The sequence below is a fragment of the Centropristis striata genome, chromosome 23, assembly GCF_030273125.1.
Source record: "Centropristis striata isolate RG_2023a ecotype Rhode Island chromosome 23, C.striata_1.0, whole genome shotgun sequence".
Taxonomy (NCBI): domain Eukaryota; kingdom Metazoa; phylum Chordata; class Actinopteri; order Perciformes; family Serranidae; genus Centropristis; species Centropristis striata.
This window is the reverse complement of record NC_081539.1, coordinates 16,424,081-16,451,330: the sequence shown is the minus strand read 5'-3', so window position 1 is coordinate 16,451,330 and position 27,250 is coordinate 16,424,081. Positions and strand designations below refer to the sequence as shown.

General features: G+C 38.2%; 1 protein-coding gene across 2 annotated transcripts in view; it reads left to right on the top strand.

The window, feature by feature from the left end:
• The window catches only part of vipr1b (vasoactive intestinal peptide receptor 1b), a 64,556-nt gene extending 41,425 nt beyond the window's left edge, over positions 1-23,131 (top strand). For both annotated transcript variants that reach the window (XM_059326953.1, XM_059326954.1), the window contains exons 6-13: positions 2,047-2,179; positions 9,217-9,370; positions 9,507-9,567; positions 9,665-9,737; positions 13,640-13,731; positions 14,334-14,463; positions 15,028-15,069; positions 19,898-23,131. In XM_059326953.1, coding sequence (XP_059182936.1) covers positions 2,047-2,179; positions 9,217-9,370; positions 9,507-9,567; positions 9,665-9,737; positions 13,640-13,731; positions 14,334-14,463; positions 15,028-15,069; positions 19,898-20,089 — 877 coding nt within the window. In that variant the 3' untranslated portion in view covers positions 20,090-23,131. The remainder of the gene's footprint in view (positions 1-2,046; positions 2,180-9,216; positions 9,371-9,506; positions 9,568-9,664; positions 9,738-13,639; positions 13,732-14,333; positions 14,464-15,027; positions 15,070-19,897) is intronic.
• Positions 23,132-27,250: the final 4,119 nt, after the last annotated feature.

Sequence of the window (27,250 nt, the reverse complement as noted above, 5' to 3'; positions counted from 1 at the left end):
AGGCAGTGTTGTCGGATGTATAATATAATAATCATTTCTAAAAAGAAATGGAAACCTTGAAGCATCTTGGTAGCCAAGGCTGCATGGTGGCCTTTATTCATCAACTTTCATATCCTGCCCATAGAAATTATTATTTTTTTATTTTGTTTGTTCATTCTGTTTAAACCGTGTATTTCTCCCCTTTTTGTAACAGTTGACTACAATAATAAACTGAGGTTTTGGGCCACATGTCTTCTTTCAGAATAGTGGAAAGAAAACATCGAAAACAAACATTTATGTGTATATTTTACTATTTTTAATTTTTACCACAGTGTCTAGTCATCACAGGCATCATTAAAAAGCTCCCCTTCTCCTGCACAATATTATGTGTTTAACATGTTCTATATTGTTGTTGCTGTGATTTACATTTAATATTTTGTCTTCAAATAGTCATTTCCATTAAGAATGTATGAATTCTTTCAAGGCCATGAATCAGCTGCACTAATACTTAAAGTTTTTACAGAGGAGTTTCTCTACATATCATTCATACCCTGATTTATAGAACATTTTGTTCCTAAAACAATGACGAAAAAATGATTTTTTAAAAATGGTTTTTGACAGTATTTTCTGATATATGAAATAATAAAAGGAGGTATCGTAATTTCCTTCTGGAAAAAAACTTTGAGTCTAATATATCAAGAATAGAAAATAACTTTGAAATTTTCTTTATCCAATGTTCAGATTTAAGTCCTGGACATATATGCAAATTGGTGCATACTTAATTAATTAATTCCTTATTTTGCTAAACATTAAAATTTCAGAAAACTAAAGCAAAAAAATATTGAATTGATGTAAATAACAAATTGGGGAAGTTTTATGGTGATATCTCAGTTTTGTTTTTTGTTTTTTTCAAGATTACCCTATTTACCTGTGGTGTCTCCCCTTAACCTGGAGGAGATCGGACAACAGCTCAAGAGACGGAAACGTCAATGAGCAGCTATAGAAACTTGAATTTACCCAGTGTAAACACCAGGGTCAGGGGTCTGATCCTGGACCGCCCTGACTCCATGTTAGATTCAAACTTTTTTGTCACTGGCCAGCAGCCTGCTGTGACCCCAAGCCCTGTTTTTAACGCTGGCTGAATGCGAGTTGGAACAGCAGCTAACTAAAGGTCCACGCATCTCAGGAGCAGCTGCAGACTCTTTCACAAATCAATATGTGGCAGCCAATGTTGAAACTGTGGCAATCACTACAAATAAAGCAGATGAAACCTGTTTTCAACTGTGGCCTGGGGAAGCTGGGCAACCTTAGAATGTTAAAAAATATTGCAGTATTTCATAACTTTCATCACAGCTTTCTCCTCTCTCACTATGTGCCAGTCTTCCTGTCCTTTATTGTAAGAATCTAACTATATTGGACAGAAAGGTTCCCATTGATGCAGCAGCAGTTGAATAAAGTGAGCATTTAGTGAAATAACAGTCGCAGTTTGCATACTGTTGTTTTAAGCAGCTGTGACAGAATGTTAACAAGCCTTTCTGGCTGTGGAATAAGGTTAGATTAAACTTTAATGACTCCTGAGGGGATCTTTAAGTGATTGGGCATGTGCTGCATCACAGCTGAATATTTCACAGCCCTGAGAAACAAGCAGTGATCTGATCTGCTAATGGGAGCCTTGACACAGCTGCAGACGTCAGTGCCCGTCTCTCTCCCAAATCATTTAATCATTTCGAGTGTGATAATGCAATCAGGAAGCTGGGACGTAATCAAAAATTGATGCTTGAGGATTTCAAAATATTTCTGATTAGTCACTTTAAAATCCACCTCTCTTATTGGAGAGGCGTGTGAAGGACCATGGAGAACATTCATTGTGCTCTAACGCAGATTCATCCACACAGTGATAACAGGAGCTAATGAGCTCAATTATGAGTGGAGTCATGTCTGTTATTTGCTGTCACTTTAAGCTATTAACTCCAAGGACATTGGATAATTAGCATGAATGCCCTCTTTATCGAATTGTGTGTGTAGCCTCTTTGTTTTGATCTGTTTTCTCTCTCTTCTTGTTCATAGGAAACTCCACTGCACAAGGAATTACATCCACATGCATCTGTTTGTGTCGTTCATCCTGAAGGCCATCGCTGTGTTCATCAAGGATGTTGTTCTCTACGAGGTCGGGGAAGTGGACAACTGCACCTCAGGCTCTGTGAGTTAATTGCCAAAGATGCTGCTGTTTTTTTTTTTTGTTTTTTTAGATGAACGACTCGGTTGGTCCTTGTTGTCCTTGAACTCAGAGGAAGTTAAACTCTGTAAGAAGCTCAGCAGGTGAACATGACAGTGGTGTGCTAATTATCCACATTAAACTACCATTAATGAGAGATGTCCGCAGCTTAAAAGGGGGTTGAGAAGATGGATTTCTGTAGTCTGGATATTTGACAGGAGAAAAGGAGGGAACTTGAGTTTTTCTGTAAAACACCTACTTTTATTATTGCAAAGACATAACACATTCAAGATATAGATTTGTATCATTTGATCAAAGTTTTACAGCACAAAACATAGCATATAAAAACTGCCTTAATTAAAAACAAAAAAAGAAATCACATACATTTGTGCCATGTTTTTATGAATACAATGTTATGTGAACAAACTCCTCTATTAAAACCTTTAGATAATAGATAGGAACTAGAAAATTTCCTCTGGGGAAATTCTGAAAGGGCCATGGGGGCTACTGCTGGTGTGTTTACACTATGATGAGATTCTTCAGAGATTTCCTTTAACCTCAAAATGTGTGTGTGTGTGTGTGTGTAACGAAAATCACATAAAGTTACCTGTGTGTGTGTGTGTGTGTGTGTGAAGCATGTGTGTGTGTGTGTGTGTGACGCATGTGTATCTGGAGGAGTGTGCACGCTTATGCACGCATGTGTGTGTGTGCAACTAAAATCACATAAAGTTATCTGTGTGTGTGTGTGAGAAGCATGTGTATCTGGAGGAGTGTGTGCGCTTATGCGCGCATGTGTGTGTTTGTGTGAGTGTGTGAAGCACGTGTATCTGGAGGAGTGTGTGCACTTATGCGCGCATGTGTGTGTATGTGTAACTAAAATCACATAAATGTACCTGTGTGTGTGTGTGTGTGTGTGTGTGTGTGAAGCATGTGTATCTGGAGGAGTGTGCGCGCTTACGCGAAGTAGACCTTTTAAAAATCTCCAATTATTGTTCTTTTTCGCTCATCTTTTTCCGGCCGTCCCATTCACTTCAATGCAAAATTTTGGGCAGTTTTTCGCTTACGTCGCGAAAAATTTGTATTCCGTAGAGAAAAGTAATAGCACACCGATCGCAAAGCGCATGTTTTGATATATAATTTGTCCTGCAACTCTCCAAGTTGTGGGACTAGTAGCGGGACAAAATTGCGTCCGGAAGAGGAAGAAGAAAAAATCCACAGTATAACAAGTGCTCAGTGCGATTGCCCTGTGGCCCTAAATACTTGAAAAGGAATGCTTGTTTTAGGTGTGCTCCTTGTATATAATATAGTATCATAACATTACTAGTATTAATTGTTTGAAATCTCTGAAGAATCTCATCATAGTGTGCACACACCGGCAGTCGCCCCCGTGGCCCTTTCAGAATTTCCCCAGAGGAAATTTTCTTGTTCCTATCTATTATCTAAGGGTTTTAATAGAGGAGTTTGTTCACATAACATTTTATTCATAAAAACATGGCACAAGTGTATGTGATTTCTTTTTTTCTTTTTAATTAAGGCAGTTTTTTTCTGATTTATGGAGTGATAATGAAAAAAATATTTTTGTTAACCTTTGACTCTAATATGTCAACAAAATTAATAATTTTGAAACAGGCTTTATCTAATGTTCACGTTTCTGTTCTGGAAATATATGCAAATAAGCACTTATTTGCACTTATATACAAGCACTAACATAACATTTCAGAAAATTGTCTTAATATCAGTAATCAACTGTAGAAGTTTCATGGTCTCATATCTATTAGCTGAAATTTTCACCCAAACACCTGTAGTGCCTCCTGTTAGTATAAGTCCATTCTCAATATCCTCGTTGATCATAAATAACAGAGTCAAGAAGGGTATTTTATTGCTTAGGGATATGAATTGAGTCAGTGTATGATTCAGTTTTATTGCTCTGTTGCACTCGTAGATATTCTGTTGCATTATAAGTAGGAATTGTTTATTATTGCCGGACTAATACTGGACCTTCGAGGCCAATCAGAGAGACTGGATTACCAACCTCAGAACTCCAGGGGCCCCTAAAGTTCCCGGCTTACTGTGCTTTAATTTAGTTTGGGAGTACGCTGCGCTTGAGTACAATATGTGCAGACACAACAAGGGCCAGATTTATTACCTGACGTTGAGGATTTCTTGAAGATAGTCCCTGTGTCGGAGACCCTAATTTATTTTAGTTTTGTGCCTGTATTATTCATACTCTGAAAATTAGCATTTTTTTATTGTTATCAAATAGCAAGACAGCAATCAAGCACAGAAGAATTGCACAGAAAGAAAAAGAAATGGCGTGTAATGGAGACCAGCGGCTCATTTTTGCCCCGGGGATCAGGTTAATCCAGTCATGCCAATCATATTCATATACTGAGAGGGTTTGGACAAAAATAACACAATTACTGAAGATTTACATAGTCAAAAAAACAACCTTGGGATGATCTCTGAGTGCAGATATCCCTGAAACTCAAACAACAAAAACAGTTTCTTGTATTGTGCTGATGTTAAGTGGATTATATGGGATATTTGACTAATCTGCAGATGCTCCAGTTTAAAAAGAGACCAAACTCTTCCACAGTTCTCAGTGTTTTAAATTACAACAAAGGCCCTGCAACAGACTAGGTAAGGTTTTGTTTTGCTACGTGATTTTGTGCAAACTTTACAAAGGCAGTTAGTGTACATTAATTCCTGTTGGCACCCTGTCATGTTGACAAAAAAGTTGCCCAGTGTATCGCCACAATAAGTGATGAATCAGTCAACGGCTTTTCAGCAGCTTTTTAGGAGCAGATAAAAACGAGGCTAGTAAGTCACAAAAAAAATAACCTGATTCACAAACCGTGAGCCACGGAATAAAAAAAACCTAAGTTACATTAAAAAAATGTTTTAACGTATTTAAAGCATTATAAAAGGCAGTTTAAACAGTAAATTAATGTACATGAATGTAATGAAGTGTCAGAAGTGAAGTCGTTATGAGGGTGACGTGAGCCACAGAAGTTACGTAAAAAACGTAAATCACAAAAAATAACCCCACCTGACTCACAAACTGTGAGCCACGAAATAAAAAGAAAACTAAGTTATGTTAAAACACCTAACAATGTAATTAAGGCAGTAAATAAATGTACGTAAATAAAAAAATCTTAAGTTACGCTAAAAGTTGTTTACTTTTGTTTTCACACAGGAAGTCTGCCATTTGTTACTACTATTACATTTAACTGAAATCACACTGATATAAGACTGCATGAAACAGTAGCTGAAGATGTTGAACCCATGGAACAAGGCTGCCCTTAGCTAAAGCCAGGCTTACAAGTCATTTATTCACTCTTGGACTTCTATCAAACCACAATGTTTGGACTTCTTCCCGTCAGCTTATCACCACCCCACCACATACCGCTCAACCACAAACCCACAGAGGCCCCCGAGGCCACAGCTAGGCCTGTGAACATGAGGTTTATGTTACGTGATGTGTCCACACAACGAGAGAGGAAACTCTGGGTGTATTTATTAGTGAGCGCTCCGGCTGGCTCCACTGTGTTTACAGGAGCCAGCTGCTGTCATGGGTCGGCCGAAAAAGACATTATAGAGACAGGTTTGGTGCTGCAGCGCTCATCATGACCCCGACATTACTTCCATTATAGCTGTTGGCTCAGTGACTGTCGCTTTCTGTGTGTGCGTGTGTGTGTGTGGGTGGTCGTGGGTGCATGAATGGTTCATTACTCTTCTTCTACGGTTGGATGTTTGCAGTGGTGACCCGTTAGATGAACTTATGATATAATCGCTGTGGGGAGGCTTATAACAACTGCTTTATTTAAGGTACCTGTGTGTTTGTCACAATGCGTGTTTCTGTGTGTGTGTGTGTGTGTGTGTGTGTGTGGCATCATTCCTCCACATGACACTGTTGGTAGGAGCTCCAGTGAGCAATTTGTACTGATTTACAGACATTAGAAAGGCAGAAAGGTTTTCTTCCCCTCAAGGTGCAAAGTGGGAATCAATTTATATAGACTACCAAACCCCCGTCAGCTTCACCGCCAGCTGCTGTAACGAGCTCCAAAAGCTTCACCTCCATGCAAAGGAAGTGGAATCTTAGAAAACAAACAGGGAGATAAATGTATTATTTATATGTGTAAATCTCCAGTAGTAGCCCAGGTTTATCTGATGCAACAAACAAACTCATCAGACATTAAGAAAAGGCCAAACTGATGCCAGGAAGAGTTCTCAGGACATGCAAGGACGTAGAATCTGGTAGAGACATTATAGGGACATGTCCCCCCCAATGTCAAGCATCTACTTCATTTTCCCTTGCAGTGATTTTGATCAAAGCATTAAAATATAAAGACTGTTACCAGTCACTATCCGTTACCAGATCTTTTTCTTTACAACTCTCATAACTATGACGAAACCTGCAGCTGTATCTGTATCACTGTATCTGTCCCCCTAAAAACCTGTCTTTAAAATAATGGATTTTCTCTCTTTTCTTCTTTAAACTTATTTTTATGAAAAAAAAAAAGAAATATATATATATATATATATATATATATATATATATATATATATATATATATATATATACTTAAAGATCAAGGTGAAAGTATGTGTATATACATTTATATTATTTGTCTAATTTATTTTTATTTTATTTTATTATTTATTAATACTGAATCAAAATGTATTAATTTCTGTAAGTAGCAGTCTCTTCATTTTGGTTATAAGCTACTTTATGTATACTGCTAAAAATAAATAAGTACAGTTATAATTGATTGTCTTCAAACTGCAGCTATAAAATAAATGTTATGAAGCTGAAAGTCCAATATTTCCCCCTGACATCTGGTATAGTACAGGTATAAAGTAGTATAATTGCATTGCCTAATGTATTCTGATCATATATCAAACAACATTAAAGTCCTGTCATACATTTAATGGCATCTTTGGATGAGAAGCAGTTTGACGTGTGCGTCCTCAGTCTGTACTGAAGATTAATGAGCTTCATGAAATAAATAACAGGAGTACTTTGAAGTTCTTTTTTCACTTATTTATTGATGCATGTTTTATTTCATTGCCGTATTTATTCAGTTCATAGGCTTATTTATTTATTTATTTGTCTGACTTTGACTTAAATGGCATACAGTATGTGGAATATTCAGGGTTATATCATGGCTTTTTTTATTCCGGCGCCGTCATTTATACCCACTCTGCTTTGTTTCTTTTTCACGTACCTCTCTGCCCGATTAGCCACGTTTTAATCGATTCAGTCCATTCCTAATCACACTCAGCCTTTTTACCTTTTTTTTCAGCCTCCTCCCAATTCCTCTCATGTCAGAGTCTCGGTACATCTGCTAAAGTGCTCAGCGCATTCACTCTCGCTGGGTCATTTTTGAATGGGCACAGTATTGATTTTTCTTGCCGATGTGATGGCCTCCCTGTAGGATCCCAAAATAAAGCAGCTTGTATGTGGCGCATGGAGCGTGTGTTGGCCTTGGAGCTGTGAAAGAGCTACGAGCTATACACATGGGCTCAGCCCACCGGCGCCATTAGGAAGATGAACCTTTTATACGCATCCTTGTGTAACAAGTTCAAAAGCAGCCTGAGCATTTCAGCGGCAGCAAACTGAATTGTGAATGAATTCACCCATCCTGATGGAGGTTTTGTGCTCTTGTGCTGTCAGCCAACCAGAATAGAGATGATTGTGTTATCCTGCATGGCTGTTTCAGCTGCTCCTCTCTGTTCCTTTTGCTCACTGAAATATCTGCTTTGTTGCCTTTGCTTCCTCTGGTTGGATATACATAAATATATGTTTCCTGTCTTGCTCGTATCACTTGGGTACCAACTAGCAGAAAAGAGTTTGGTGAAATAACTTCAATTCTGCATTTGCAAATACCTAAATGGTACCACTTTATAATAGTCACATTTTACAGAGGGTTCAGTAGTAGCAACTAATGTCTACATGGTTTATTAATGCTTAGCATATAATAATACAATAGAATTAAGAAGTCTGCAGCAGTTGTACATGTGAATTTTCTGCTTTTTTCTGCTTCCTGTAAAAAGACGAATCAAGTGTCATGTCTGGACATGAAACAAAAGTTATTATATATGATTAAAACTATCCAACTACTATATACTAATACCAAAATGTGAAGTTACTCTAGTATAAGTAAAAGTCCTGCATTCAAAACTTAGTAAAAGTACAAAAGTATCAGCATCAAAATCGACTAAAGTATCAAAAGTAAAAGTACTCATTATGTAAAATGGCTTTATATATTCCAAATATATTATTGTATTATTCTTATTGATGCATTTATCTAAGCAGCGTTTTAATTTTCCTCAACGTAGGGCTCAGGGTTTTTTATGTTAATTCTTGACCTAAAAAGTAACTACAGCTGTTGGCTAAATGTAGTGGAGTAGAAGTATAAAGTTACAAATGTGGAAATACTCAAGTAAAGTACACATGCCTCAAAATTGTACTTAAGTACAGTAATTGGCTAAATGTACTTAGTTACATTCAACCACTGGCATTATCTAACAACAAAGTCATTATTTTAGGTATAAACTAATTTATAAAGATGTCTTATTGATAAGTGGTATTGATTCAATTCTTAAATAAATGACTCTTATAGTAAGTATGGTTATGGTATGGTTTTTATGGTAATTTTATTGACAGTGAACCCAGTAAGGAGAGCCAAAAATATATTCCACAATATAAAAATGACAACCTTTATGATTCTGAATAACATAATCATTTTTATCATCTCATCATTAGCCTGCCATCATTTTTAACTTACTGATGGCTCAGAGGGTGATTTTGTTTGATTAACATGCAACTGTAACCTCACAGGGTTGATTTGTACTAGAAACTAATAGAAATGTCTGTAATTCTTATTTCAAAGTTCAGACAGCAAACACCCAAAGACAGAAAATTTGCATTCCTTTGAATTTCCACCACTATCGGGAGTGAAACTGCACTGTAATTTCTGACCACTGTGAGATGTGTGTGCTTTTGTGTCCACCCTCAGGTTGGCTGCAAGGTAGCGATTGTGTTCTTCCAGTACTGTATAATGGCCAGTTTCTTCTGGCTGCTGGTGGAGGGTCTTTATCTTCACGCGTTGCTGGCTGTTTCTTTCTTCTCCGAGAGGAAGTACTTCTGGGCTTACATTCTGATCGGCTGGGGTGAGGACGCCTTCCTTATATGTCTTTGTGTGTCTCAGCTGACCTGAGCTGAAGACGAAGTACAGGTCAGCTCCATGCGGCTGGGATGCAATAATAACTTGAGTGCGCACTTTTATGTCTCTTTTTATGTCCCTAGGAGGGCCGACAATTTTCATCACAGCGTGGAGCATCACTAAAGCTTACTATTACGATGTGGGGTAAGAAAAACACTGAGGGAGACAAGTAAAAGAAATCCACCAGCAGGTTATGATTTTGATTTGATTTCATCTTGTGCATGAATGTTGTCCTTACCAGGTGCTGGGATATAATCGAGAATACTGATGTGTTCTGGTGGATCATTAAAACGCCTATTTTGGCATCAATTCTGGTAAGTTTACAGGCCTTTTTCATCACTCAGATTCCATTACATCAACATTCATGCAGCCTAAACTGTTGACTCTCAAGTCCAGACATTTGCAAAGTAAAACTAATTGCCACTGAGAGAGAAAACACATTTGTCAGTTATCATCAGTCCACCTCAGAGTTACCTGTCAGTGTAATTTATCTGAGTGCTTTTATAGTCCCTGTTTCTGTGATATTCCTGCTGTCTGTCAACACAACTGAGAGTTTGGCCTGACCTCAAGAGTTCTCCTTTCACTTTGAAAAGTTGGCAGGATAATCACCATTGATGTGTTTTTCCTGCCTGTCGTCATCTATTTCACTTTTTAACGTCTTCCTTTTCAGGCAGATCTGCAGACAGATGTTGAAGAAAGGAATGTTTTTAGATGCACTTGTTGTGCCCAGGGGAAAAAAATAGTCTGACATTTAAATGTGATACAGGTGTTAAAGGATTAGTGAGATACTGTTGAATCGATACCTCGCTCACATCTGTGCATTAAAGAGCCAGCAGGCGATTAACTTAGCCTAAGACTCTCAGCTAGGCTGCCATTTTAGAAATAACTATGGATTAAACAAGCAAGATATAATGAAGTACTTAAGGAGATTAATATTAATAGGTGTATTGAACTCTAGTAAAAACCGAGCTAATGTCCCCCCCGCTGACAGTCTTTGTTTAACAAAGGCAATAGTTTAATTTTTAATATTTTTCAGTGCGTTTTGGCTGTCTTGCCAAGTTCTAAGAAGATTGAAACCATTCTCATTTTACATCCATTATCCTTGTCCCAGCTGACATTGAGCAAGAGGCGGGTACACCCTGGACAGGTCGGCAGACTATCACAGGGCTGACACATACATACATACAACCATTCACGATCTCATTCACTCCTACGGGCAATTTAGAGTCATCAATTCAAGAGAGAACCCACGCTGACACAAGGAGAACATGCAATCTCCACAGGGAAGAGCCGCAGGCCAGAATCGAACCGGCGACCCTCTTACTGTGAGGCTAGAGTGCTAACCACACCATGTAGCCCCACTCTCATTTTCCATCAACCCATCCCCATCGGGGCAGCAGCAGGGCATCCGTTCCTGGAACACCTATTAAACCTCAGCTGGCTCCTTTCGACGCGAAGAAGCAGCGGCTCTACTCCGAGCTCCCTCTGGATGTCTGAGCTCCTCAGCCTGTCTCTGATGCTACCTATACATCAGAAGACTTTGAAAAGATTTGGAAAAGACTGCTAAAGACTGCTAAGAGATTCTTTTAGCATCTTTTTTCCCATCATGCTCTTAGTAAAAACGTACAAAATGGAGGAGAAGCAGCTTTTGGCTACAGCTACTCTAGTGTGTGCAGTGGTTTGCGTCGGGGAAAAAAAGAAGAAGAGGAGAGGAGAAGACGCCACAAAATGCCCCCTTACAAAGCTGAAAAGTTTAATATTTTACAGTAAAAATAGGAATAATGAAGAAGGAAGAATAAAGGAAAGGAAAATTTAGAAATTAATTCATGATATACATTTATGTCCTATTTAATTTTAATTGAATAATTATATTTATCAGATCTATCATCTTTCATTTAATTAATGAAACATTAATCATCGATTGTTTATTACTTATTTGTACATTTATTTATACATTTTAACTGGGTCTCCTTACTGTTCTCTTTACGAAGAGTGCCCAAAAATCCTGTTTATGGTCGTAAATATATTACATCACTCTATTTTTATTTAGGACTGAGCTTACTAGCGTTATTGTCGCAAACCCAAACCCAAGATTAGGAAAAGACTGATATGAAACAGTGCAGATTACTCCCTTAAACTTAACGATCAAGATGATGGGAGCGCGCTATGACTCCAGTAAAACTCCTAGATTTACTGAAGACTTTTAGTTTTTGGTCTGGGACTGTGGAAATCTTTTGGACTGAGCCCAGCCGGAGTAAACTCATTACGGAGTAAACTCATTTCAGCCACTTGTATCCGCGCTATTGTTCTTTTGGTCACTACCCAAAGCTCGTGGCCATAGGTGAGGGTTGGAACATAGATGGACCGGTAAATCAATAGCTTTGCCTTTCGGCTCAGCTCCTTCTTCACCACAACGGTCCGGTACAACGCCCGCATCACTGCTGATGCTGCACCAAACCGCCTGTCCATCTCACGCTCCGTTCTACCCTTACTCGTGAACAAGACCCCGAGATAATTGAACTCCTTCGCTTGAGGCAGTACCTCTCTTCCCTTCCAGAGAGGGCAGTCCACTCTCATTTTGTATAGAGTAAATATGGACAGGGTTGGCCCACATTTGCATGGACAAAATTTGAAACTTTACCACGACTTTTCAAGGACTCTTCCATTACTGAGTCGATGCAAATCTGTCAAAACACTGCTGCAAAATTAGCATGTATGCTTCTTTCAAGCATCAGATGAATTAATTCTTCTGTCAATTAAAATAGTCAAACATAACACATCAACATGTTTGAGAGCAGAGCCAAGTGAAGTGACTTCAGCAGCTACAGAGTATACATTTTCCATTATGTTACATTACCTAGAATATACAGGAGGTCACTGTAATCATTTGATTACACACATGAGAGATTCAACTGTCTGATTATGCAACTCGATATATGCATTTGCAGATTAGAAATTGAATAATGGGGTAATCTTGAGTTTTATAGTTCATCGTAATCAAATACTGCTAATATCAACCTTTGTATATTTATCTACTGGCATCAAAACAGGAAGTAAGTGGTAAAGTAGTAAAGCTTGATTTGATTGTCTGCCTGGGCCAAGTGTGACATTAAAGCAACTCTGCACCTTATGCTTTAAAGTTAAGAACATGTTAACTTTGATCCCCGTCAAAAAACGCTATAAATAGTAGACATAGTGATGCAACTGTGGAATTACAATTTCCAGGTCTGTCATGTGATGCCATGAGGCCCAGAAAGACTTTCTCCCAAAGACTTTCATTGGGAAAGAGACATCAGAATTTGATTAATTGGATTCAATAACATTTGGAAAGTTAAGAACATGCAAGCTGAAAGTGTCTGGCTCGGCTGGCGGAAGTCTCTAGTGGGCCCCATAGATGAAGAAGAGCTGCAGAAAATCAGGGTATTTTTATGCACCGAATTCAAACTTTTTGGATGTTTCGTGCACTAAGCAACTATTATATCGAAGAACAGAGCTCTGCCTGCAACACTGTGTCCACTTCTCTTTATTCATCCATGGTTTCTAGTGATGCATCAACAGAGCTGCAAGCAATATATTTTCCATGATCAGCTGACTTGCTGTACAATGACTTAAAGTGTCTTCTAGATATTGATTGAACATTTTCTCCCTTTTTCCCAAAACCAAATGACTTCATCCTATCCAGGAACCCGCCTATAAACTAACACTAACACATTTCTTTCTCTTTAAGAAGTTACATACAAACTATACAAAGCACAAGAGTTTCAGAAGGAAATCATGTGTTGCAGAAAACAGACATTTTCAGAGATAACATCCTCCTCTGCTGCTTTGCTGGTCTTTGCTCAGCGGCAGACGCAGCAGGTTTAGTTTTGTTCTTTCACATATGATAAGGATCAGCTGCCCGGCTGTCAGACGCCTCCGTCTCTTTCTCTTTCAGTTTGTGAATGCGTCATGATGTCACCAGTTCAGAGGTCCAACACAAATGAACAATTACCATTTCCCCACAGGGCAGCGCCATAATCCAATCAGTGTGAGATGAAATTCAACTTTGTGAGATGCATTTCTCAAATATCGCTCCATATTCATTAAGACAATGAAAACATGCAGAAGGCACTTTGAAATTACTTTTTTTTCCCCATGTAGGAAATTTATATTGGAAAAAATCTTTATTTCATGAACTAGCACTAAATCCCCCTCTACTGGTCTCATATCCCCACAGATGAACTTCATTCTATTCATCTGCATCATACGAATACTTCGGCAGAAAATCAACTGCCCCGATATTGGAAGAAATGAGTCCAACCAATACTCGTGAGTATAATTTCATGATTTTTTCATGCTGTAAATCTGTATTATTCATTAGCTCAGAGGAGATGAAATATTATTGATCCCTGTCAGGAAAAAACTACACCTCTTCAACAGTTCCTGAATTCTTATCTTGAATAAACACAGAGAGCTGAAAGTCAGATGACGTATATGTCCCGTAGGTACAACATGTGCTTTAAACGTATTTTTTTTCCGTGGCTCCTTTTAACTTTTTGTGCTCAAAGCAACGCAGGGATGACGAATCCTTTTTCAACATCGGAAAAGAAATTCATCTCCTGCCTTTGCATGTGGTACTCAGCACAGTCGCCTTCCTCTGGCAGCTGCTTTGCTCAGAGATATAGAGCTCTGTGTGTTTAAGTGTTTTTCCTGTGATGGAGAGCATCTCATAAGCCAACCATAATGCATGAGCTATTTTCCCACTGACACTTTTAATGGTGTTTTTTTCCCCTCGTCTCTGGTCCTCTGAGCTGAAATGTAAAATGAAAAGTACTCCGGAGTTGCATTTCATTATTGGCATATATAGAGACAGATTGAAAATTGGTTTCACAGGAGGGAGAATTTTTTTTTTTTTTGCTTTGTCGTTTCAGGAGGCTGGCGAAATCAACGCTGCTTCTGATTCCTCTGTTTGGGATCAATTTTATCGTGTTTGCATTCATCCCTGAGCAAGTGAAGACGGAGCTGCGGCTGGTTTTTGACTTGATTCTGGGGTCGTTTCAGGTATGATGTCAATGATAAAAACATTTCTACACTGTCATTTGAGACATTTTACAATCAGGAATTTGCATTTGACTTATTTTCATGAAGGTCATCCAACACTGAAACACAATTTTCTTGAATTTTGAACATTATTGAAGGCCCAAAGTAATGATTTGGCACCCTGTCAGCCCCGACTTGCGAGTGTTTCTATTGAAGAAACCCTCTCACTTAACCGTGGCAGGTCTCCAGCGGCTTTGCTGGCTGAATCAGTGGCAGTGTTACCATTTTGAAACCCCCAGAGTTATTTTAGTTCATCACATAATGAGGAATGATGGAGAATGCAGCCAGACAGCACAGCTGCAATACAGAACGCCTGGAAACATTTCGAGCACATTCCTCCCATCATTCATCTCATTCCCATTATACTGTAAACTAACCATCATACACTGTGCACCGTTTTTTCCATTTATATGCCTCATGAATGCAACATGTTATGCTTCAGTTAGGAAATAGTTGTAAAGACAACATAAATAGATATAACTGCAGATGTCACACACTCTTATCTGTGTTTTTCTTACCATTTAGGGCTTCGTGGTCGCCGTTCTTTACTGCTTCCTCAACGGAGAGGTACGTACCCCCATCACAGTGATGTAAACACTGTTTGTATAAACACTGTTTAAAGATTTCCCTGAAGAGATAGACAGTGTTGATTCTGAGAAAGTGAAGTTCGCTTACAGTCCCACACACCTTTCAGGACTTTGTGTGAATGTGAGTATGAGTCACCAGGGCCAGTCGCCTCCCTTGGATCTGCTCGCAGCATATTTCTCTGTCTGCAGGGTGGGAGGGCTGTAAAACGCACAGCCTTTTTGGCAGGGAGCTATTCAGCGATGTCTGCAGAGGCTCCCTGTGTTAGTTATGTTCCCAGTGCTGAGCCAGATTGAATCACAGTGATGGGCTGGATGGCAAGGCTTGACTCTATGCTGCCTGAATTTTAATCCAGTGCAATTTTCAGGTGTCCTTTTGTTAAGTGCGAAGCCTTGGTGGAGTAGTGTTTTTGAATTATCGGAGAATGGTTTACAGCGCCGGAGTCATTGTTCATTGTCACATATTGACTCACGACCAAACACAATAAATGTAATATTGACAAAAACGTACATAAAAACAAAATTAAACAAAGGGCACGGAAATAACAATGGAAAGTCATCTGTAGGGAGCCAAGAGAGGATTATTTGTTGCCTCTACCCAATCAAGTAAAAACTATATTCAACATGTCGAAAGTTTACTCCAAGAAAGAAGTTCATTATAGCTGAAACTAATACAGTCCTGACCTTCAGGAAGGTTTGAATGGACGGTGTTTGTTGAAAAAGAAAAACAAAGTTAGGTTTCCCTGTAAACCAGGAAAGTAAGACTTCTTTGGAGGTTATTTCTGTCGTTATTTGAAGAAATTAGCCGCGTTTCCATCAACGAATTTCTATGCGCATTTTGAAGATTTGCGTGAGAAAAGCTTGATGGAAACACCACAATTAAATTAAACTTTCCAAAATTCACATAAAAGTTTTTACAACTGCTTGAGGTGGTTTTTGTCTTTTTGGAAAAATAGTTAATACAATAAACGAGAGATTAAATCGTTTTTTTCCTGGAATTAGTCATTCTCTCCATTTTCTCTTTTATTTTCTCTCTTGCTCAATCTCTACTTTGTGGGATGTATTTTGTGGTTGAGAACAAGTGGAGAAGTGATTGTTTAATGTGCATTTATTTTTGGAATTCATCTCTAACATGCTGACAGAAAATGAATGAATGTGACAGAGGCTGGACCCCTTATATAGTTGATAATTGAACATTACATGCATAGTCAACGTGTCACACAGATAAAATATGTGTGTCTGGTCAGACTGGCCACAGCTTACATGATCAGGTTGGATGGTCAGTGCATGGTCAGCATATCAATATCTTACTCAAATGTTCAGTAGAGACAAAGTCTGTTCCTCAAATACACACACAATGTTTGCTGAGTTTACGAATGCATGCTGTGGAGAATTACTAAGAAATACATACTATCATCTACTGTTTACTGACGGATTAACCTCCAGCAATCCATTACACTGCCATCTCGAAAATATGTTTATGCAGCTTTGTTTATTCACTCTAAACCAGTTGATGGAAACGTCCCTAATTCGTCTTTTCTTTAATGCTACATTTTAAAAATTTCGCTTCAAAATTCGACTCTCTTTGACCCTTCCTAAGTCCCACCCCTATCCTCTCCGTGTTCCAATAACATTTGAGTAAGCCAGTGTTGCCAACTTGATGACTTTCTTGTAGATTAGGCTGCTTTTTAGACCCTCATTTCTAAATAGTGACTAGTGACAAATTTAGCGACTTATTCTGACTGTCAGGGAAAAAGGAGAAGTACTTTAAATTCATTCCCATGCACGCTGCTAAGAATGGTCACAGTCCACAGAGTCTGTCTCTCTCGTCTCCTGCAGCATGAACAGGCAGTCAGCCAACACAACCTCTTTATGCAAATTATGTGTGATGACGTCAGCAAAATGCAAATGAGTGGATGATAATGATAATAATAACTTTATTTCTATAGCACCTTTCAAAAACAACAGCTTACAAAGTGCTTTGACAGAGAGCGGTTCATCGCAAAGGAGCAGAGATAAGGCCTAAGAAAACAATTCCTACATAAAAACTATTAAAGAAAGCAAAGGATCAATTATAAAGTGATTTCAGATAGCAAGGAAAAGTAATTAAGTAATAAGAACAGAATTAAATGGTAAAATAATGGCGATATAGAAAGAGAATAGAATAGAATAGAATAAAGAGTAAGATGGAAAACATTACATAAAAGCAAGTATATAAAAGTGGATTTTAAGAAGTGATTTAAAATAAGTTACTGACTCTGGATGATGTCATCTGGCATCTATTAGCAACATTTTAAAGTGGTGCTGGTTACTTTTGTTGGAAAAGAGTTGTTAACACTGGTACTGGTATAATGTACAACAATATTGCATCAGAACAGATGCAAATATGGTGTGAAGATGTATTGCTATTGAAAAAGCTATTTTACAATGTAAGGTTCCTGTTAAAGTGAATGATGAGGTAGTTTAAGTACTGGATGGGGTGAAAATAAGAGGAATGTGTTTAGTGGATTTGGAGGATTTGGTGGTAAAAGCAAACTGGTGTCAGTTGAGACTATGAATGACATGTCTGAGGCTAACACACCTGAGCAGATAGTAACTGGAGACAGACTGGGACTCTGGGTGGTCGTTGTCAGTTACACCCGAAGATACTGTCATTCCTGGCAAAGAAAGGCTTTATCAGACGTTAAAGGATTCCAGTCCTGAGCACAGAGCTTGTGAAGGCGATCTCCTCATTAGCTGGAAAATGTCAAGACATTCCTGCCGATGGACATCACTACCTCAAACATTTCCCTTGTTATCAGGGGTGACACCGGCTGAAGATTGCACCGGCTGAATAGACAGCAGCCCAGAGTGTAGCTTAAAGTCTTAAAAAGGCCAGCGGCAGATAGTGTCCAGTGCTCAAGAGTTTGTAATCCATCCCTCTGCCTCAGTCAATGACGGTCTGAAAGCCCCAGAGAACCAAACACTTCAGCTGATCTCATGGGGAGATAAAGCACACACTCCAGCAAGAAGGTGAGAGGGTCAACGTACACTGAACAAAAAAACTTTCGTTTTTTAACCTATTTTTTGCCATAAAAAGGGCTTTTTCTATCCATACAAAAGTCTTATCTAACTCAAAGTTGTTGGAAAAAAATATTAGACCATTTTTTTTTTTCAATTTCTTGTTCATTGTAATGCCTGCATGGTACAACTAAAGGTACATTTGTTTGGACAAATATAATGCTAACAACAAAAATAGCTCATAAGAGTTTAATTTCAGAGCTGATATCTAGACATTTTCCATGGTTTTCTTGTTCATGATTTTGGTTATTATCAAGAAAACCATGGAAAATGTCTAGATATCACCACCTGACAAGATGCAGATTACAGTGTGTGTTATTGATTTATGTATTTTTCAGCCTTTTATATCATTCTGTAGCCTTCCAGTAGTATAACTTATGTATTCAAATCACTCACATTTTGGTCAAAGTATGCCCTGCTAAAAAACCTTTTTCCACATGACTTGATGGAGGTTTCTGGGTGATGACATATATGTCCTACTCAGACTAGACACACTGTATATGCAGCCCATCGTAACGAACCAATTAAAGTGGCTGACTCTCTCGTGACCTTGCTGCCCTGAGCCTGAGAATGACTTACAAGCCTCCTCCAAACTTCACTGAGCTGCTCCTGAAATTGGAGAAGAGGAGAGGTCTTGAAAGACGCATTGAGACTAAAAATCTGTTTCCTCTGCTGTGATTAAGTGTGCAGTGTTAGAGAATAATCCTGCAATAGAGAACCCGAGAGAAGAACTCAAGGGCTTCAGAGTGATGATTCACATCCGCGTCCTGCCTCTGTAGCTCCATCACAAGTGTTGACTGGTGTCCATGTCACTGGTGATATGGTACCTGAGCTTGTTTGTCCTGGTTTCCATTGTGGTTGCCACAAAAACCTCAACAGCAAGGACACTATTCCTATCACTAAAACACTAAAGAAAGGCAATTTCCTCGTCTCCCTCTGTGGTCATCTATATATATATATATATATATATATATATATATATATATATATATATATACCTTACTAACATATTATTCTATATTTTTAATAGTAAATTAGTAGTAATAATTTCCATATATATCCGTTTAGGAGATGTTATTTCATCTTTACATTTAATATCCATTACCTGAAGCTAGATGTTATATATAATTAAATACTATATAGCTGTGTTTATTACGTAGTAGTTAGTATTCTTTACTGAACCATATTATTCTATATCTTTAATGGAGTTAATTTATTAATGACAATTTCATTTGTTGATGTGCTCTATTGTAACTGAAAAGCATCTGATTTAATATTATAGTAGACCCTTTACTTCCTATGTAAAGTATATTTTGGTAACGCTTTATATTTAGGTCCTTGTAATAACCATTAATTAACAAGTAATAAGGCCCTTGTAAGTCCTTACAAGATGCTTATTAACATTATTGTGTGTTTATAAGCTTATATAAGTGTTAATATTGGCATTACAAACACCCATGACCCACCCATTATGTCTTTGCCATGCCTTTATTAATCTTATTTTGTTTGCTTATTGATATTAAAATATATTTTATTGTTCATCTATTATAAGTTAACTATAAGTTAACTATGCTTTTTGCAACTACCGCATCTAAAGCGAGAACAATGCCTTATTACTTGTTAATTAATGGTTATTAAGGACCTTATTATAAAGCATTACCGATATTTTCAATGAATTTCCGTCAACATACTGTTAAATGACACAAAGCAGCCTAGTTAATCAAATGTGTTATTGTTCTAATCCACTGTAGGTTCAAGGGGAGATCAAGAGGAAGTGGCGGAGGTGGCACCTGCAGAGATATATGGGCTCTGACACCAAATACCAACACCCGTCTATCGGCAGCAGCAACAATTTCAGCACCCAGATCACCATGTTGACACGCTGCAGCCCCAAAACACGCCGGGCTTCATCCTCCTGTCACGACGACCTGTCTAGCATATGACTCACCCAACAGTGTTATATATTGCTGTACAAAATACTCGGATGCCAAACTGACAGAAAAAGAAATACACACTCCCTCATTAGTGCACTCTTTGTGCTTGGGTGTGAGAGTCATGAGAAGACAGAAAAAGAAAAAAAAAGTGTGACATCTTCCAAGCAGCTTTCAATCTTCATGCTTCTTAAACAAAAAGGTGACAAAGAAACAAGCGCATTGCTTCACAAGCACAGCTTTTGCACATTTGAATGAGAACCATTTTGTATTTTATGATTCAGTGCACATGTACAGGTTATTTTGTCATTCATATGGTCGATCATTATTAAGTTCCATGTGTGCTCAGACACCAGGCGATGCAAAATGTCACTTATAAGTGGGGTTAGGTGAGGGAATCTGAATGTGAACTGAAGCAGCAGTGCAACAATTTTATTGAATTAAACGCTGATTAAAAATCACTCAGTGGTTTCCTGCAGCTCCAAATGAACAGGACTGGTGTGAAGGCACAGCCGTTAGAAGAAAAGGAGCTGACGCAGGATATCACGTTATCTATAATGTTACCAAGTGTGCAGCAACACCACAGGCAAAGGAGAGCACCTGAAAATGCATTAAGGGGGTGTATTTGAATGTGAGCAGTGATGGAAAGTACATTTTAAAGTATTTTTAGGCGACCAATAAGAATAAAACAGGGCAACATTTTATGTTTTTCTCATTGTGTCGGAAGACAGAAGTGGCTGATTACTAGCAGGGAGCTTTTTTTCCATAAATGCCGACCAGATGAGACTTCAGATCGACTGACGGTGTGACGCTGATTCACAATTATGGGTTTGGAGGATAAATGCCCTTTTCTGCACTATCACTCTCACAAGAGACTGATTGCCCTTTGCATTCCTTTTTATCAGTACAACCCTTCTTGTTTTGTGTGATTCTGACCCTGTGATACTTTTGTTTCTTTTATTTTCAAGGCACTGTGCCAATCACTGACGAGTGCCTGGTCTCAGTGTTTTCTAGTGACACTCTGAATCAAATCTTCACCGACTGCCGGCTGCTCTGTCTGGAGAGGAAATGCCTTTAAGGAATTCAGTCCTTGAATGTTTACATTTACGGAGGAAGAGTCATTTAACATTGTACAGACATATATACAGTGTAAAGAAAACTAATTACGCTGGATTGTTGTGCCATACTGGTGGCATTGTGGCTACAGTATCTGTAATGTAACTGTAATTGTTGTTCGTTCATGTTATTGCAACATGTGAGATTTAAAGCCTCGCCAAGGACATGAAATGATCTCGTACAAGATTGTTTGTAAAGCAGTCTTTGACACAGCATAACAGCTCAATAAAAGGCACTGCATTACACTGAAAAACAGCCATCAGACTTGTACAGAGAAGCTTTCCTGGTGGTGCTTTGGTAGATTGGTCTATTATTGTGGAAAAATATCTCCTGAAATCTCCATTGACTTGTCAGGTTTAAGCTTATCCACTGGCAGAGTTTGAACCTGACATGTCCAGTGGAGCCGGTTTGTAAAGCAAAGCGAGGTGACAAGGATGACTGGTCCTGTCACAGTGATTGTGCTGTACACTTTACAACGTTAGACTTGAAAGTCACATGCATGTTTATGCAAGAAGGAACATGCAGACGGTCCAGCCTTACCTGAAGAAAAGAAATCATCATCTCAAGCTGTGGCCCGTTAAAGGGGTCGGATCAGTGCAGAGTATGATGTAAGATTAAAGGCCTTCATTTGGGATGTTTTGCTGGTGACAAAAGCTTATTGCATTTTCGGGAAATATACACTTTGAGTTGAATTGATGAGATGATTGTTACCACTCTGCTCTCTCCTTCCCAGGTTTTTTTTGTTTTCCCTAGCTCCGTCCTACTGTGCTGTGATTGGCTGGTACTGTTGTGCTGTGATTTGGACCTATGAAATAGATATAAAATGTTAATTATTGAGCTTTTGATGTGCTTGTAGGTGGATTTTGTTAAGTTCAAAACTGAGCCGAGCTGTTTCCCCCGTGCTTCCAGTGTTTATGCTAAGCTAAGATAACCAGCTGCTGAAACAGATGTTTTGTTTTTTTGTTTTTTTACCACATTTGTTTCACCTAGTCCTGCCCTGCTGTGATGTAATTGGCTAGTATTTACCTGGACCTGTCCATGTGATTGGATGATCTGCAGCGCTACTGTGGTGGATTACCAAGCTAGCTTGCTAACTAGCCAGCCAAGTAAAAATCAACAACGTAATCCTTCATGGAGGTCTAATTCCCAGCTCATCTCAGAAATCTGTGTCTGAATGCAGACTCTGTAGGTAGTGGGACATTTTCTGGGTATCCAAAGCATTCTGGTTTTCTTTTGTAGTCCTGAATAGTATTGACCAATCTGCGATGGATTCCAACAAAGCAAATAAGAATATTTCCCCAAATGTCAAACTGTTTCCCTTAAAGACGCATTTCCCACATTGTTTGGTGCCTGTTTTCTGTTGTCAGTTAATGTAATTGTGTGAATTTGCCAATGTACCTCTCATAATGGTGAATGTAAATAGTCATGTACAGTGCTGAAGAAGCAATCCAGTATACAGTGATTTTAAATTCTGTGCAGAAGATATTATCTTTTAGTGTTTCGGTGACCTAGCATGGTTGTTTTGTATCAGTGGGATAATATTAAAAAGTGATATAATAATATCAACAATCATTCAAATGTGCACTTACAGTACGTATTCAGTGGTGAAGCATGTGTAATATAGATTTGTTTATTTGCAAACTGGATATTGTGTTGTGTATATTTAAGATTTGATATTTGATTTGTTTGTGCAATGTGTAACACTGGTGCAATGCATACCATTATGAAGCTACAGATGTAAAGTATGTACTTTATTAGCTTTAGTTCACATTTGTGTACACACAAGGTAACGTCTTGGGTAATAAAAGGTTTTTTATATATTATTATTATTATTATTGATTTTGTTGTACAATGTATGTAGAGACTCCTGTCTTTGCAGGAAATCTAACTTTCCAAAGAATTTTGTTCCACTCAAACATGTTGAAATGAATTATTTAGAAATATACAAGCTGGTGTAACACTGTTTCATACTTTGCTTGTGTTGCTTTAAGAGTCTTTTGTTGTGATGAAATTCTCATCATTAGTGAGTCAAGTCTCCCTGCACCATAAGCAGTTTAAATGTCCTCATTGCCTGCTAAATGTAACATATTGTTGCCTAATTGAAGCTTATTTCCATAAGTGCTCTCTGCTTCTTGACAAGGGCATGCCCTGAAGTTGATTATTTTACTCCCACAGATGCTCACTTAAGCTTCAGACTCAAGTTGTTCATGCAAATATTATAATCCTTGTTAGTGGGAAGGAAAAAAAATCAGGTCTTTATTTAAAATATTAATTTTTGCAGCTGATGCTTCCTCAAATACACTCTGAAGACGACGTGATCAGATGTTTGCACCGTCAATATGCAAACAGACAGTTAACGGCTTAATGAATGTGTAATATCATCAGACAGCAGCACATACTGTGTTTGTAACAGTTCACAGGGTTCGAAACACTCAGGGATGAATTATCACAGTAAATTACTGCTGGTAAAGAAGTGCCCTTAAACAGCAAAGGAAAATCTTGAAATACTTCTTTGAAGGGCTTTAGATCTCAGCTCAATAAAACTACTATGACCAATTCAACATAGTTCACATTAATTCAGTCAGAAGTCAATGATAGGAAGTAAATATTAAACTTGGGAGGTGTACAGCTCCTCTTCTCATATTTAGATCTTATTTATATAGTTACTTTTCAGAATAGGATTTTACAACCAAAACATATGATCAGTTTATTTCTATTTTTTGCAATCAAATGTTTATTGAAATTAAATTCCAAGTTTACAATAAAAGTATGACAATTGAACAATACAAACTTAAATATACTACAAAAAAATAACATTTTGTGTGTGTGTGTGTGTGTGTAAACCCAGAGTCATTTAATACTGGCTGCCACATTAGCATAATACAGTAGGAAAAAATATAAACCCCTTATATACTTATAGTAAGAAGCACATACTTATACAATACATGATCAGTTTAATAAATATGATGCACTGTGCGTGATTTAGCTAGAACATTAAAAAGCTGTTATAATAAAAACATCACTATATACAGTATGATACCATTTAACATAATGAGCACTTTTATTTTTAACACTTTTAGCCCATTCTTCTGCTCATACTCCAGTAGAACTTTAAATGGACGACTTTCACAGACTTCAGTAGAATATACTATACTGAGCAATTTCTACTTCTTCTCAGTTCTCAGTACTTTTCCATCCACTGTGTAAAAGGATCTGAATTATTCTCCAAGCACTCAGAAATCAAAGCAACTCTCGCTCCAGTGCCTCCCCGTGCCACTTGCACCTGAGTTACAATATTTGACAGGTACCACTGACCCGCTGAGTTTGCTTTGGTGTAATGAAACTCCAGCTATTTGAGTTAATCCATCTGTTGTCCCTCAGGTTTATTGTTTCCCTCGCTGCCTTTGAGCTCAGCGGACCTCTTGCTGTGCTCAGCTCCATGAAGAAGAGCAGCCAAGGCAAAAAGCTGTTTGCCATAATAAAAAAAAAAAGATTAACGGGCACACCATGCCTTGCCTGGTTTCACAGATCAGCCGCTCTAAGGTCTAATGTTTCATTAGCTCTGTCCATGAAGTGGAAATGAGCATGCATATAATAGGATGTAACTATTCATAGGGATGATTGTGAATAGAGGGATTTTCAGCCTAGGAGGTTGCTGCATGAAATATTAAAACGATATATTAAAAACATAAACCCTGAGGGGCCATGTGTTAAAATGTGCTCATCAAATGGATACAAATGTGCTTTATTGTTCCATATGATGCATTGATTTAGATCCAGATAGCTTCAAAATATGTTTTATTTTTCTTCCCTGTCAGTGGGCAACAGACAAGAAAGAAGATGGATGAAGTTATTTTTAGATTCCTGTTGACTCTTAAAATGTGAGACAGGTGTCTTGCCTTTAAGCAACTTTCAATATTCATGACACAGGTTAAATATTCATGTGATAAATAAAGCAACATTTGGAAAGGCAAGTGATTTGAGCAAACAAGTGAGCTCTGTCCAAACGGCTAAGAGGCTGCTTTGATTGTCTCTGACTCGCTGAGTCCTGATTTAAAGAGAAGCTGTCTGATCTGATCTGATCTGATCTGTGGCCGCGAGTCATGCTGATGAACATCAGAGGTTTTACCCACTTTTCAGAGGCGGAGCTGCAGGAATATGCCACTGTATATCAATGATTTCATGAACTCTTTGCTCAGGATTTGCTCCAGTGCCTGGTTGTAATTCACAACAGTGAGATCCTTTAAAGATTGTACTGTAAGAGGACAAAAGCTTGACTTTCTTCTCTTCTCCACAGAGAGTTTCAGAGAGGGTGTGGGCCTCAGAGTTGATCTTTTAATTTGCATATAACAGAGAATGTAAAACCAAAACTGTATTACCTTGAACTTTGCAGACAGTTTACACATTACCATGCCAAACAGTGCTGAACGATGCCAGCTGGTGTAAAAGAACAAGATGACCCTGGACTGACCCGCCAGAACTGCAACGTATGGGCAAACTACAGTTTTACTGGAAATACACTGCAGTTTGTTTTAGTACAATGTAAAGAAATAGTATTATACATTCATAGAGATGATAGGTATGAAGTAAAAAAGTATCATGGTCTAAACTTTATATTTATAGAAAAAAGACGTAATGACGAGAATGTCAACTTTTTCAAAAAAGGCCCTAATCCTCTTCCACACAAAGCAAAGATATGATCATTGCAATAGCTTGAAATCAGTAGAGAGATACACTGTACGACATAGATATTTGCTGAGTTTGTATCTGTCAGACTGACGTTTTTAAGCTCTTATGCTACTGCTCATCAATTCATTGATGGCATCTTGTAACATCCCAGGCTTGCTGTAGTCCTATTTTTATTGTAATTTACTGTAAAATTAAAGACATTAAAGTTGCACAAATCAACCTTTTTATATGAAAAAATAACGTTGAAAAAAGCCATTAAGAGCAAGGATACTGGCTAGCATTAGCAGGCTAGCCTTTGGGGGCTATCGTTTTTGGACAACAAAGGCTAACATCAACATCTTACATTCAGTGTTAATAAGAATGTAATCACCGTCCATAGCAATTAAGATGAAAAAAGTTGTGTTTGGATGCTAATGTAGACTCGCAAAGCCAGTAGCAACATTTGTAAAAAGACGATGTAGTCCGCCATTGTTGTTAATATACTTGCTGAGAGAGCGAAAATATATACAATGATGTGGCTCTCTGGCCTGTGGAAAAGCAAACAGGTTCTGACACGGTTTGCAAGTGGAACCCACTGCGAACCAGCACCAGCCCAGCAAAATAACTAGGTTTGTGTTGGTCAAAAAGGGGTATAATACAACCCAGGAGGACTTCATCGCATCGTCACACCTAAATGTACGAAAATATAGCCTAGCATAAAACTCCCAGATGTGAGGTAGTCACATAGCTGATGTAAAAAGTGACGTAGAATGTGAGGTAGCTACGCATACAAGTTAACTTAATGCGTAACCTAAAGTAACAATATTAACCTTTACTGGGGACATGAACAGTGGTCCCCTGGGTAAATGTGTTTCTTTGCGCCCCAAAGCCCCACTTCTATCTTAAGTTGCCATCATAATTATAACAACCACCAGAGGATGCCCCCTAACAATGAATATGAATATAGATTGTCATAAGGTGCTTGCATGGACGAAATGTTTTTAGGTGAAGTTCATCTAGTTATCACCAACTGTGCAGTTCCCTCCAGTTCTACAGTGTTTCAGCGGTTTTCAACTAATTTTTTTAGTTTCATGACCCGAGGCTTTACTGTTTTGGTTCAGTGGGAAATTTAGCAGTCATATATTTCCTTCAGGAGTTGGAGGAGGCCCAAAGCAATTTTTCATCATGTGGACAGGAGCACAACTCCATATGAACGCTATTGTTGCTCCGAGTCTCCTGGATGTATAAATGAACTACTGTTGGCGAACACATAACAAATCTATATGGCATAATTTTAACAGTTTATTTTAGTTTGTTCTGCAAAAACAAGCTTGTTCTTGAAAAAACAAATCAATCAATTAACACAGCTTCAAAGAGATGCCATTTCCC